A 15,885-nucleotide genomic window follows, 5' to 3' on the forward strand; every position below is an offset into this window, starting at 1 on the left:
GATTCCCTGGTGGGAATCACCAACTTAATGTTCGCATATAAATAAGTGCGATCATTGCGAACATTCATCAGTACATACACCAGCATCTCATAGAGGTTGATTGCAAAAGAAAATAACAAACGATGGTTAAACACGTTTTCAGTTTATTTTTGGTGGTTGCACTTGTTTCGCAAAGTATGGCCCAATTTTTTGGAGGTGGTGGTTTCTTACCGAGTGGTGGAATCGGTGGAATGGGCGGTTACAAGTATGGTCCGGCATGGGGTTCGGTATCAAGTAGTTACGATGGGCGAAGACTAGGTCCGGTGGATGTTGGTGGCGGTGCACACTTCAAGTTACCAAACGATGGATTTGCCGGAGCACGAGCATCTGTACAACCGGGAGTTGGCGGCACGAGCTCATTATATGGAAAGGTCAATATCTTCGATACACCTACGCATAGACTGGATGTACAAGGTCACCACGATCGTTTCTTGAACAGAGATTTGAAGCCCGTGGGACCAGCGATAAATGAAATTGGTGCAAATTATAAGCACGTAGGGGGCGCCACCGCGCATATAGGAGCTAGTAAGGTTGGTAGCGGTCCCATTCAAGGATCCCTCGGAGCTTCAGTGCCACTACTTTCTACTCCGCAAGGTGGAATTAACCTTGGGGTGCAGGGTGTTGCGGGTCAAGGAATGAAACCACAAGGCCAAATAGGTGTTGTTGGTGAAATCAAATTTTAGTTGAAATTTTTGACACCTAATTTATTGTTAATATAATATAAGTATGTACATATACGATATCTGTATACCTACTAGGTAATAAATTGTACAGTATTGAGACATGAACCCCTTAAAACCTTAGTGATCCCTACAACAAAAGACCCTAGTCGTTCAGGTGTTCATCCTGGAGAATGTGTTCTTTCTGATTGATTTTTCGTAAGCCGAATTTTACTAAATGTCATTAAAAGTACAATCTTTGAATTAAAGTTGTCACCAGAGATCTTTTACAATAGTGGTTTCACGGTTATATGCAAGTAATATGTAACTCGTAATTCTGTAATTTCTTGCAGTGTTTCTTTTATTAAAAATATTGAAGATGGAAATTTTAGAATCCTGGACCATCTCGAGACCAGATTAGAAATATCACCGGTATCCTTACAGGCCACTGGATGGTCAACTACATAACATTGGACCCTGTGAATATTCATTATACATATAGGTACAACACCTATATTTATTTATTGTTCTGCTTGACGCTTTAGAGATGCATAATTGGTCATTTTCTAATTGTGCGAGTCACTCTATAATTGGGTGCAAGCCGGTTGAAGGCCCAGAACAAGAGGGACAATAAATAAATAATTCTCTGTTTCTGTCTTTCTGTCTTCCTCTTAATCGAAAAAATTGTAAGTTGCCATAGATACACACAATTACCTACTACAAAATCTGTTCTAGACATAAAATATTGAAAAGCATCCTCTTCACTATTTATGAATGTATGTTTCATAAATCCACGTAAAAATCGTCAAAATGAGGCACCAACTTTATTATTTCCAGAGTGACCATAGTTAACTACGAATCTGATCTTCAGGTTGAAATATATCCATCAACGCTATGATGATGAAGTGTTCCCTAGTTAGGGTTTTTGTGTGTACTTTGTTGAATGCGTGCTCTGTTGCCAGCTACACATCTTTCCCATTTGTTGGCCGATTTATGGATCTACGCCGGTAACGACCTTCTTCTTCTGTCACAGCCTTTCATCGAGCCATTCTTTTACTATTTCGTATATCGGAACGCTGGAAATGAGAAAATTTTGATGAGTAAGCACCATGGATGGATCTTCTCAAATGAGCTTCCAACACATTGATTGATGATTTACCTCTGATTCTGTGGAAACGGCTTGTTGGCTAAAGCTCAATCGTTCTAGAAGTTGTCTTTAATTCCACCTTTTTGGTGGTTTTCCGTATTCCTTTTGCCATATACAGTTTCAAAACACCGAAACCATCCTTTATACGTAGGTATATAGCGATGGATCATGTTCACCATAAGCTCCACAACAAAATGGTGTGACGTTTCTCAATTTTAAGCTTTCGGAACGAATTTTGCCATCTCCCATTTATTTTATTATCAGATCCGTATTAGTTCACAAATACAGTTGATAACAACGTACACGTCCTTCACATTTTCTTTCAAATTGAAAAAAATGTACCTCTCAAGTATTATATGTTTAAATATAATTACGTTTGGGGAACAAAAAATTAAACTTAAAATAACTTTTTTTATTATTATTTCACAATCACATGAATTGAACAAGAATTAAGCTTAGAATAATATTACGATGCTATGAGTAGTTACCAGACCGAAGTCTATAGTAGTACTTGTATTTTGTTTCCCATGCATTCCTATTTATGACTACCTTAAGCTATCCTAGGGTTAAATGTTACATCCCATAATTGATACAGAAATAAAGTTAAAAGATATTGCTAACTAACTTCTGCCCTTAAACAATTAACTCAATGATAATCTATTTCATTCACATTCACATTTTAAGGGTGACGTGTAACCTTTCCCTTTAAGAAAATAAGTCAAATGAAGTCTAAAGTTTTAGGGGTATCGTTAGATAACCTTTTCGTCTGAGGACTAAATGATTGCATTTAACGAATTACTTAATATTATTCTACTGGAGTAATAGCCAAATGGACATTGACGTAATTATATTTTAGAATACTAATCGTAACTGCTATCTAATTAAACTCTAGTTTAACTAATATAATCAAATATTGACATAGTTTTATGCGACAAAGCAACTTTTTGAGCCAAAAGCACTACTTATGTAAGTATATTTCAATTCACAAACCCTGACAGTCAAACGCTAAAATTTGATAAGACACAAAAATTACCGGAAGCCCATTATATGGTATGGCTAAACCTTGAGCCTGTGGTCTATCAGTATTAACCTTTCCAATAATCACTTCAGATTGATAATATACACGTCCAATGTGCAGAAAATAATTAACTTCGGAACCGCCATTGACTAAGTGACAGTTAGCCAATTTGTATGTCTCTCCTACTGTTGTTGGAATCCATCTAAACTTATGTTGTTCATTACTGCATAGTATCTATGAATAGGCGAAATATGTTACCCCCAAAGGTGTTTTTGGTATCGTATAACTTACCTTAATATTTTTATCAGTTTGTATGGCAGAAACGTGCCTGGTACTGGTGGCATTTGGCGAACCGCGTATTATAGTGGCGGGTAATAGCTCAAGATCTAGTCCGTAAACTTGTCCGATATAAGTTGGGTTACCAGCTCTATCTCTACCTCCGGCAACTGCATCGGATGGGATCTGTCCGTTTGAAAATTCTCTCCAATAATATCCTAAGATGTTTCGGTCGTATAGTCCGTCGCATTGTCAAGATGGGAACTTACCAGAAGGTTGAAAATAGACACTTTGTGTTAGTACTGCTACCGCGTATGTGCAAAGAAAAATGATAACCCTGGTCGCCATGTTAACTAATGCGTGGAATGGCAAGAAGACTCTGCTTTTATTAGCAGCACAGGGTCGTCAACAGTTTGAGATAGTTTGTGACATCCTTATCTTATTTGCTTTAAGATATTCACCTGCTCGGCGGTTTTTCCATATTTAGAGGATGTGCGGTTAACAGACTATCAAATATTAGTCGAATGTCTCATTTCCGAGCGTATAGGTACTTTTGCAAACATTGCCACCAATCACCATAGAAACAGATTAAGGCCAGTTTTTCATGTTTGAGTTAATCTTAATTGACAGTTAAGTTCCATGGCTACTAATGTTCACCGAGGTTATCTATCCGATGTTGATAAAGTTCAAAAATTTGATAAGATTTGGGGTTGTTAATATTAAATAATGTATGACTGTTTTTTCCAGCTGTGGAGACAACTTGTTCAAGCATGGCCTAAATAAACAGCACAAATGTTTATACCGACGTTCTAGATTGTAAATTAAGCTGTCACCACTAGTTTATTATGAGAATAAGCGGTTACTAAGGTACCATTTTCCAATTAAAGGCGCTGAAGGTCTTACCAGCAAATTTCCTGTTATCCTTATTTATTAGGTGATTTTACCAAAAATGCTACAAGTATAATATGTGTTCACTATTTTACGTTGTGTTGTGAAACCAACAAATAGGAGACAGTACACACAAAAGTGTATAATATCCCAGGTCTCGCCGAGAAGCGACGCGACGGCGCAACTCAATACCAAAAATCAAAACTATAAGTGAAACCCATGGTACATTACCGTGTAAGTCGCTCTAAGTATCGGCCAGCATAAATAATACGCAAGAAATGGGGAGAATGAAATTTAAATAAAAACTTTAGTAACAAAAACCATCAAATCCAAATTCAAATCAGGGCTATTGAAAAGCTTCCCCTTCTTTTCTGTGATTTGAGTGGAAGTGAGTTTCTAATCAAACAAGTGAGTAATTCTTTTAAATGTGTTTGCTCCATTCAGGACCTATCGCATTACCAAAAAGTTTGCTCCTTGGTTAACGCCATGCATTCGGGAAATGATGAGAACTAGAGACAATGCACTATCTCGCTATAAACGTTGTAAACTGGAGGTAGACTGGGTGTCTTACAAGCTACTACGAAACATTGTCAATTCTGCTATTGCTAAGGAAAAAAAGGCTTATTACAAAACAGTGCTAAGTGCTTCCGATAGCAGGAAGATGTGGCAAGAAATCAGAAAACTTAATATTTGGTCCAATAATAATGTCATCTTGCCGGATCATTTTACTGATGTGGAAGCTCTGAATAATCACTTTCTGCAGTCCACTGCTTCATTACAACCTGATAAGGATTTATTGCTATTTTACAATAATAACAGGTGTAATATTTTAACTATTCGTTTATGTCTTCCTTTTTTGTTACCATATTTAACGCACATCTACAACTACTGCATGCGTAATGGGGTATTTCCTTCATCCTGGAAACCAACAATTGTTGTCCCTATACGCAAAACCTCTGAGGTGACTGACTTTAAACATATTCGTCCCATTAGTGTTTTGCCCGTACTTTCCAAGGTGCTGGAAAAAATTATGCTTACTCAGTTTCAAGAACATATATCAAAATATAATATACTTCCGGAGTGCCAATCTGGCTTTAGACCTAACCACAGCTGCACTACTGCGCTGTTAAAGATAACTGAAGACATATTAACGGCTAGTGATCTCGGCAAGTTGTCACTTTTGGTGCTATTAGACTTTACCAAGGCATTCGATATGCTGAACCACCAACTCCTCGTTTCAATACTAAGGTACATCGGGATGTCAGATATATCCGTACAAATGCTTAACAATTACCTATCGTTCAGGACGCAAGCTGTGAAATATGAAAATCAATTGTCCTCCTACCAAACCGTACTAAATGGAGTCCCGCAGGGGTCCGTACTAGGCCCTATGTTGTTTTGTATATATGTTTCTCAAATGCACTTATATTCCTCCTCGTCTACATTACACTGCTATGCAGATGACACTCAATTGTATTTATCCTTCTATCCAACCGAAGTTCAACAAGCAATAGCGGCTATCAATTATGACTTGTATAACATTGAATAGTTTTCCATTAAGCACTGTCTACAGTTAAATCCAACCAAATGCATGGCGATATTGTTTGGTAAAAAAACCGATCGACTCAAGTCTTTGAATGACATCAAGGTAACTTGTTGTGGGACTCTGATACCACTAGCTGACACGGTTAGGAATCTTGGTGTTGATATTGACTCCGCTCTAAGATTTACACCACACATCTCATCTTGTCTTAGAAAATCTTATGCGTCGCTTAAAACGATATATCATATGCGGAATTGCTTGGATTGGTCTACTCGTGTGCTTCTCTGCTCCTCTTTGGTTTTGTCACAATTTGACCACGCGGATGTAGTATATGGTCCTTGTTTAACTAGTTTTGATAACAAACGTGTGCAGAAAGTACAAAATAGTTGTGTGAGATTGATTTTCGGAATGAGGAAATATGATCATGTAAGTCACAAGTTGATCGATCTAAAATGGTTAAATATGCATAATAGAAGAGCTGGACATGCTGCTAGCACGTATTATAAAATTTTAGTTAATAATCAACCCACCTATTTATACCGCAAATTAAAATACAAAACTGATGTACATACGCTAAATTTGAGAAACAAAGGTTTGCTTACACCTCCCTCGCACGCCACAGCTATGTATGAAAGATCTTTTACCTACAACATCAGCAAATGGTATAATTCCCTAGCTATGGATATCAAAAGCATGCCTTACAAAACATTTAGATTAGCTACCATGTCGAGGTTATTGCACGAACAATCTTCTTCTCAATGATATTTTACAATTTAATTTGAGGTTTTTTTTTGCTAGATATATTATTTTTATTTTTTTTTGTATTTTCTGTTAATGAACGGAATCACATGGGTTAGATGGAAGAGCAGAAATGGTATGTATGTTTCATTCCATTACTGAATCTCGCCCTTTGTACACATTTCTATGTAATTTAACCTACGTACTTATTAAAGACATTTATTATTATTATTATTATTATTATTATTATTATTATTATGGTCGGTGTTTCTTGTGAGAACTCAGGTCTAGCCTGGTTAACTAATCGCACGGATTAAATCAAGTAACGATTAGTGTCTGTGTCTGGTGAAGTTATGTAGGGTTCTAAAGAAAAATAAAAAATAAAATAAATATTCACACACTCACATTGGAAATCTAGGGATAGTATGTAATTCATACTTACCAACATAGCTATTAATGGCCACAATAGTCAACGCTATCAGGAAAGAAGAAAACAAAACAAAAATATCATTATAATAATTCCTGTAATTTTATTAAATAGAGTTTATTGTGTAAGTGTTTCTTTGGCTTTGCGTTTGGGTTGAATACGAGTGGGTTGTGATAACGTGGTGTGTTTATGTGAAAAGGAGTTTTGTGTTTTTTAATTGTATTTATGGTGTTTCTTTGTTCCTGAGGTCGTATTTGTGAGGTTGTTTGGGTTTTTGGTGGAGATATTGCAGTATTTTGTGAGCCTGTGGTGCTGTTAAGGTTTTTGCGCTTCGGTTGTATACGAGTGGGTTGTGACAATGTGGTGTGTTTCTGTGAAGAAGGAGTTATGTGTTTTTTAAGTGTGCTAGGGCGTGTAACTTTATTGGGTGGACCTGTTTTTGTAGTGCATGTTGCGTTACTTGTATTTATGGTGTTTCTTTGTTCTTGACGTTGTATTTGTGTGGTTGCTTGGGTTTTTGGTGGGGGTATTACAGTATGTTGTGAGCATGTAGTTCTGTTAAGGTTTTCACGTTTCGGTTGAATCCGAGTTGGTTGTGATAATGTGGTGTGTTTCTGTGAAGAAGGAGTTTTGTGTTTTTTAATTGTGCTAGGACGTGTAACTTTATTGGGTGGACCTGTCTTTGTAGTGCAAGTTGTGTTACTTGTATTTGTGGTGTTTCTTTGTTCTTGAGGTTGTATTTGTGTGGTTGCTTGGGTTTTTGGTGGAGATATTGCAGTATTTTGTGAGCTAGTAGTGCTGTCAAGGTTTTTGCGTTTGGGTTGCATACGAGTGGGTTGTTTCTGAGAAGAAGGAGTATTGCGTTTTTTAACTGTGCTAGGACGTGTAACTTTATTGGGTGGACCTGTCTTTGTAGTGCATGTTGCGTTACTTGTATTTATGGTGTTTCTTTGTTCTTGAGGTTGTATTTGTGTTGTTGCTTGGGTTTTTGATGGAGATATTACAGTATGTTGTGAGCGTGTAGTTCTGTTAAGGTTTTCGCGTTTCGGTTGAATACGAGTGGGTTGTGATAACGTGGTGTGTTTATGTGAAGAAGGAGTTTTGTGTTTTTTAACTGTGCTAGGACGTGTAACTTTATTGGGTGGACCTGTCTTTGTAGTGCAAGTTGCGTTACTTGTATTTATGGTGTTTCTTTGTTCTAGAGGTTGTGTTTGTGTTGTTGCTCGCATTATTGGTGGAGACATTACGGTATTTTGTGAGCCTCTAGTGCTGTTAAGGTTGCTGCGTTTGCGTTGAGTACGAGTGGGTTGTGATAACGAGGTGTGTTTCTGAGAGGAAAGAGTATTGTGTTTTTTAGCTGTGCTAGGCCGTGTAACTTTATTGGGTGAGGGCGTCTTTGTAGTGCATGTTGCGTTACTTGTATTTATTGCGTTTGTTTGTTCAGGAAGTTGTGTTTGTGTGGTTGGTTGAGTTAAGGGTGGAGATATTACAGTATGTTGTGTGTCATGTTGTGAGTCTAAAGTGCTGTTTAGGTTTTTGCGTTTGGGTTGAATACTAATGGGTCGCGATAATGTGGTTTGCTTCAGAGGTGAATCTCTGATTGTAGTATAATGTTGTATCATTTGTTGTACTTGTTTGTTCGGTAAGTTGTATTTGTGTGTTTGTTTGGGTTAGAGGTGGAGATATTTGTGTATGTTGTGTACCGTGTTGTGAGGGAGTGCTGTTGTTTACATGTATACGTTGTGGATCATTTCTGTATGTAGTATCTTGTGTTATGTTTAGAAATTTACGAACAATATGGCATGTGTTGATAATGACTGCTTTTTGTAAATGTTTGTATGTGTTTTTGTCCAAACCTAATAGTTGTAAATTGTGGTGTATTGTCTTTGGTATAACTCCGGTAGCACTAAGAATAATGGGAACTATAACAGTAGATTTCATTCTCCATTGCGTCTTAAGCTCGATAGCTATATCGGTGTATTTGCGGTGTTTTTCTGCATGTGTTTTAGTTAAGTTGTTAGTGTTGGGTATGGCAATGTCTATAATACAAATGGATTTTTGTGTTTTATCTATAAGTGTAATATCTGGTCTATTATTGTGGATAGTTTTGTCTGTGAGTAGTGTCCTGTCCCAATATAATTTGTGTGTGTTGTTTTCAAGTATGATCTGTATTTGTAGTATGGTGTCTTATCTGTTATGAGATTGTGTTTAAGTGCTAATTTTTGATGTATGATTTTAGCTACCTGATCGTGTCGATGTTTGTATTCAGTTTGTGCAAGTCGTGTGCATGCCGATATTATATGTTGGATTGTTTCTGATGTTTGTGAACAGAGTCGACAAGAATCGTTTGTCACTGTTTTGTCTTTATGTATGTGTTTTTTTATAGTTGCGTGTATTAATGACCTGGTCTTGTATTGCTAACATGAAACCCTCAGTCTCCGGGAAGATATCACATTCAGACAACCAAGTGTGCGTTGCTATAGAATCAACACAATCCTGACTAACCTCTTGCGGAAATCGTCCATGTAACGGCTTTTGGTTCCATGTCTGTATGTTATTTGTGATGTATGTAAGTTTGGATGGAGGTGGGAGTATATTAGTTATTATTATTATTATTATTATTATTATGCCGTTTGGATTATCATGAGCGCATTATACAGGGTATTTATTTTCGACGAGGCCTCACATAATCAAGATTAAACTTCACTCAGGTAAGTTTGTTTAATCTTTAGATTATTACCACTGAAAGGACAAACCTGTGGAGTAGATATAGCAAATTTGGGTGTTTCGGAAAGCATTGTGTAAATTACAATCTTAAAATTACCAATTGTGGCAATGTCGACTAAAATAATGGTTTAATTGGCTCTTAATTAAAAATGCAGCATTTTTATTGAACAACAATAAGTGAGTGAAATGTTCAGTTCAGAAAACACTGCTACACTACTAACCATACACTCATCGTGCTGCTATTATGTTTTATTTAAATTAGTTGATAGTATTACAAATGCAAAACAATCGAAAATGATCACTTTAAAAGTCGTCGAAAAGTATGCTTACACAGCAGTGTACATAGTAACTATCCTGTTAGCATAAAATTATAGCACAGTAACTGAACGAAGGATTGTACAATGTACATCAAAAAGAACAAAAGGAGACTATCTGTAATAAATTCCTCTCTTCTAGAAGCACGCTACTCTGGGCATAGATTAATTAAATTTTAATATTCAAGATAACTACGTGCTAATTTCAATGGTTAAGAAACTATTAAAATTTACTTGATTACTTACTATTTCTTTTTGATTTATGCAGAGGTAAGTAAGTAAGTAAGCGTAAACTTCGCTGTAATGCTTTCAATGTTAACGCGATTTTGAAATAATCCGTTATCCCAACGTATTATAAACTTAATCCTTTGTGTAGAATGTGCCATTTTAAGAATGGCAGCTGGATTACATCGCTAACTTTCTGCGTAAGCAATAGTTAATGACGTTTGTTGTAGGCCAGGGAAATAAGAAACCGCGCGAAAAGAAATTTGCAAAGCAAATGTTGTAAAGTTGAATGGTTTAAGACGGCCGACCAGTAAATTTTAGAGGCGTTGCTAGTTTACATTTTTATGTCTAATCTATTCACTTTGTACTTTTTCATTGTGCATTAACTTAAATCAGAGAACTTAGAAATAATGCCATATTTTGAACATATCAGCTATAGTAGCAATAAAAGGATCAAGACGAACAAACAATAAAAAATATGACGGGGCATTAGGGCGTGAAAAAACGATAAAAACTTTTCAATGGCGCAAACAAATGCAACCATCAGCGCCGTTTGGTCTGACTGAGTCTTATAAACGCATCTACGACTATCAGAGCTGCGATAAGTTTAACGGCTTTCAAACCCTAAACCAATTTTCGAACTTGATGGCTTGCTTCCTGTTAGTTTTCTTAATGGTCGCTGGTGAAATCGAAAGATCATAGACTTTCCAATTACAGACTTTCCGCGGAGCTCTTAAAATCCTTATTAAATGATGATATCCCACAATAAAAGCAGTAACAAGTAGTTTGGCTTGCGCGAAATTCAACGGCAATTGATGGCTGGAAAATTCTACGTTTCATTTTCGCATATCTAAAGGTAAGCTTTTTTTAATTTATGCGTGTGTGGACAAATGCAGCCCAATAAATAAAAGGAATAGTCTCATTTGGGAGAAGTATTTCACTACCTACTAAAAACTGAAAACGGTTTATTTTCCTCTAATATCCTTTCAACGAAAGTATTGTGTATTTGTTCTTTAAAACCCTTGACGACAAGCTGGCTGTCTCGCTTGTGATAAACGGTTGTACTAAATCATGTTATAGACTTAAATCTATCCTGTCTCCGTACAAGTATCTTCCAACATTTCATGTCTCGAACGTTTATCGCCATGGTTGTAATATTAAAATTGCGGGTTATGGCTCGTAATTCTGTATATTATTTACGAAAATATTGCATGTCAAAACCGCAAGGCTTAAAATCCGCAAGGGAGGACTTTTGTGATTTTAATTTTTGTAAATCAAATAATACGCTTTTGGCAGATATCCAAATTGCGTGACGTTTACTATGTAAGTTATATAAACTTTATAAAATTAGGACACCGCTCCATACTAAGTTTTAATTAAGCCGACATCTTCTTGAGGGTTTTAGAGAATGGATGGAATTGCATTTTCCACCATCATCATTATACTTACGCCATTTACATGTTTATCATTTAGGTGGCGTTCCCCTTTGTTCCTTTACATAGTTCCAGATTTTTTCCAGCTAAAAAAGCTCGTTCATTCAGGTGCTTATATTAATTTATCCGTGAGTGACTGTAGCCGCTATACAGTTAGTTTCGTTGTCGGGAAACCTATATCACAGTAAATCCGTGCTGCATACGGTGCTAATTTGAGCTCAGTATCGTAGTACAGTTTGTCAGTGGTAATGCGATGTGTTCCATTATCTTCATGGCGGATGTAACTGTAGAACTCTAATAAGGGCGAACAGTCCTGACTATATCCTCAATACGATTTGCCTTAGGGCAAATTAGATACCAAGATTTTAAGACTACTTACAATGTATATTATCTTCTTACATCAAATGAACGTGTATCGAACAGAATTTTTTTTCATTTAGTTACCAGAAACGACTTAACTAGAGATATTACTAAGATTTGTAACGTTTCCCGACCTACAGTTGATAATTGTGAATCACAAGGTAGCCTAAAATTGTATTAGTTAAGCTGGTATAAAAAAAAAACTGCAAAAAAGTTGTTACTATCCATAAGGTCTTCTATTAATTCTCTTAATTGTGGGGTTTAAATTTTAGCATCATCGATGTCCTTAATTACTAGTCCGGCATATATGTGTGTAAGTGAAAGCTTATCAATACAACTGAGGTAACGTACGCCAAAATTGCAACGTAGAATTGGACAATTCCACATTGAGTTTAGTTTGGGATGAAACTTATTTGGTTAGATTTACGAAGTAGAAAAGGCGGTAATCAAAAGGTCTCGGTCCCTCTAAAGAAAAAGTGATATGTTTTCTTATATCTCTACACGACATGGGAATTAAGTGAATTGAAAAATTGAAACTATACCAGAACGAGAAGCATATCTTGGTTAATAATAATGATATCCTTAAGAAAAAAACGCGTAATACAATGCATTTAATCTCGCATCATAATTGAACAGCAGTGTATAACGCAATAGCCCTTTCAAATAACATCGGTAAGACGGAAAATTTCGAATGCAAAAGCCAAATAAATGTATATCTACCCGAATTTCGTGAAAAATTATATTCGAATAAATATTTACAATGGTAGAATATTTTTCTTGTGCGCGTTATTCGGGTAATATCATAAGAAGAAGAGAATACGTAACCTCGTCGCATCATCCATAAATGTAACAAATTGATTTTGTTGATCAAAGGCTTACCGGACGCGAATTCTGAGGAAGGTTTTGACAGCTGCCACGTTTCACGAAATATAAGCGATGTCATCAATATTTTATAGTTTAGACCTTTAGAACATATTTTCTGTTGCATGCATTCTCATTTTACAACGATTCTGCATAAGCATACCAAAGGAAACCAATTTCACGAATTATACTTCCATATATGGTGTAATTCAATTTAATTTTCTAGAGCGATATCAAGTCACCATCAACTTGATAAAGGATTACTCACCAGCGATAAGGAATGAAAGCGAATGTGGCTCATTCTTTCCATAAAATATGAGATTCTGATTCGAGGTTTCTCTAGAAGCTCTTTGTTTGGTATATAAGCAAATTGAATTGTGTTTAGTTTCAGTTCCAACATCGATGCCGAAGAGATTCGCGTTATTAATGTACTTGTTATAAATTGTGATAGTGATAAATAATAAGTAACTGTTATAATTATTGGAATATCCCTGGTTGTCGGAGAGTTCCCCGTGTTAAACATTCTAGTAGCATTATTTTATTGTGACAATTTCATTGGATTTTTATTAATATGACATGACATAAGTAAACTGATAAAAATACCCACCCCAACATACTCCCTCCTTTAAAAGGAGTTTTAACTCGGAACATAGATAACATTATTGCTCCACAGGAAAAACGCACACATTGCGTAATCCCGTTCGACCACTTGGTTATTAGTTTTAATGGAAACCACTCACTCTCACAATAGTGTCCTTTCCAGCATAAGTTTCCACTACTCTTCCCATTGGCCAGTGTCCAACTGGTACGCCATCATCCTTGATCGTAACCAATGCACCATTTTCAAGAGATATGCAAGTACCCTTTTGTTGCAGAGATATGAAGATAATCTCGGCGTCATCGCGGCCAGAACTCTTAATCTCTGAAAACATTTCTTGACATACGGTTCATCTGAATGTCTTCTGCGATAGGATTTGAAACTGTGGAGCGGATTTTTTTCAATTCCTGTACCAACAGTATATTGAAAGGGCTACATGGCCAAGGTGACAGCACCAATACTTTCTGCCTCAGCATGGTGTAATATGCTATAATAGCCTAACAGCCAAATTAAGAGTTTGAACTCAACAATAAGTTCATTCAACAATTTATTAAACGTTATCCGTAGTTCAACAGGAAGCAGTTTCCATTTTTCTACGATTCCACAAATCAAAAACAGTTTTTTCCTCTCATACTCCATTCCCCGAATCGCGGATAGGGGGAGGCCCATACATACACCTGAATGATCGTAAAGTGACTCGTGTTTCGGTGTGGGTAGTGACGATTACAAGTGACTGGTCGGTGCTAAAACCCAGACTGGTAGCGATGAAGATCGTCGGCGCGGACCAATCTCCCAAGTCAAGGTGTTAGCAACCGTGTCGAGGACTGCATGGCACTGAGGTGCAGTGTCGAGAACGGTGCCCCTCGGATACCGGGCGACATCTGAGTGGTGGCCCCCTTTCCTTAGGGACAAGAAGAATAGGACTGGCGCATAGAAGGGGATTGCCAGTAAGCGCCGGCTCGATAATACAAGCGAACTCTGCGCCAAAGCCTAAGGCTGTGTCTGGGTGTCTGGCCAGGGGGACAACCTGACTGTGGTAATATTAAATAGGTAGTTAACTTTATACTACTGTAGACAGCTTTGATTAGTATGTCAAAGTTTTATTTGATTAAAGCCAAAAGTTCAACGGTTAATTTATTACACCTGGGTCAGGGACCAAGCGTCTCATATCGAAGGGAAGCACTCCAAGGTCTGGCTCAGGGCTGCTTGAGAAGAAGCCTAGAAGTTCTGGACCACGATCCAATGGCCAACTAATCGCCGAGCTTCAGTCGAGGTGCATTATGGCTTCATTAAATGCAGTTGTCGATGGAGGGGATGGCCCCTTTCCTCGTTGGCAGGGTTCGGTTGGAATCCGAAGGGTGCCATTGTGGCCGAATGCGAAGACCAGTGGATCTTGGAGTGGTTGGATAGGGCCGCCCCTCTTATTAGCTCCGCGCGAGACCCAGTGTTGCGCGGAAGGGGGCTCGATCCGGTGTTATTGACCTCGAAGAAGCGTCGAGATTACGACTGGGGCCCTCAGAGATCCAGAAATATGTCGACGAACTTTTGTCTCGTGTGGCGGTTCCTGGCTCCCACCAGAGGTCGAAAGCATCGCTAGGGGAGGAGGGAAGATAGTACATCAGTTAAATTTTTTTTAAAATAATTTTTCTACTATAATTCTAATACAATCTTTTTTTTTCTTTTTTTTATATATGTAATGCACCTTACCTTTAGCCTTTTGGTATAGTAGGGGAGCTAACACGAAATCCACTGAACGAGAATGATCAAAATTTTAACCGATGGAGTTCCATTTTGCCCTATCAGAGTATGCTAAAATCGATCGTCTGCCGCCTCAGGTCATACGACTTAAGGCGCTGCGGGTACTTCTTGTGGTACCAATTCTGAAAGGTTGTTTTTCGAACAAATAAGTTATATACCAAATGAAAACATTGATAATAGCTCTTAAAAAAATATTTAAAAAAATCCCGCGCATTTGATAACTCCGTAAAAAAACAATTCTTAGTCGGTTTTTCACGAACTTTCTACGGATATAACTAGGTTAGGGTGGGACGAATGAAGCTGATTTTTTTTACAGACTCATGATAAGCACTACTAATGACTTAACGGTGTTTCGTTTTTAAATTTTGTCTCTAATTACAAGATTATCTTATTAGCTTAACATTATAAGATATCTAATAATTAGAGAAAAAATTTAAAAAAGAAACACTCTCATAGTCATTGGCTGTACCTATCATTGGTCTGTAAAAAAAATCAGCTTCATTCTTCCAACGGTAACCTAGTTATATTCGTAGAAAGTTCGTGAAAAACCGACTAAGAATTGTTTTTTTACGGAGTTAATGTGCGCGATTTTTTTAACTATTTTTTTAAGAGCTATTATCAACGTTTTCATTTGGTGTATAACTTATTTTCTCGAAAAACAACCTTTCAGAATTGGTACCGCAAGAAGTACCCGCAGCGCCTTAAGTCGTATGACCTGAGGCGGCAGACGATCGATTTTAGCATACTCTGATAGGGCAAAATGGAACTCCATCGGTTAAAATTTTGATCATTCTCGTTCAGTGGATTTCGTGCTAGCTCCCTTACTATTACGGCGGTACGTTCAGCCGACGCAGCTGTTAACCGTTGAGTACAG

General features: G+C 37.2%; 1 protein-coding gene across 1 annotated transcript; it reads right to left on the reverse strand.

The window, feature by feature from the left end:
- Positions 1-2,604: 2,604 nt before the first annotated feature.
- LOC116169922 lies at positions 2,605-3,569 on the reverse strand. Its single transcript, XM_031486130.1, has 3 exons — positions 3,409-3,569; positions 3,155-3,357; positions 2,605-3,097 (listed from the first exon to the last, which is right to left on the reverse strand). The coding sequence occupies exons 1-3, from the start codon at positions 3,485-3,487 to the stop codon at positions 2,828-2,830; spliced, it is 552 nt and encodes a 183-aa protein (XP_031341990.1). The 5' UTR covers positions 3,488-3,569; the 3' UTR covers positions 2,605-2,827.
- Positions 3,570-15,885: the final 12,316 nt, after the last annotated feature.

The sequence above is a fragment of the Photinus pyralis genome, unplaced genomic scaffold, assembly GCF_008802855.1.
Source record: "Photinus pyralis isolate 1611_PpyrPB1 unplaced genomic scaffold, Ppyr1.3 Ppyr1.4_LG4, whole genome shotgun sequence".
Taxonomy (NCBI): Eukaryota; Metazoa; Arthropoda; class Insecta; order Coleoptera; family Lampyridae; genus Photinus; species Photinus pyralis.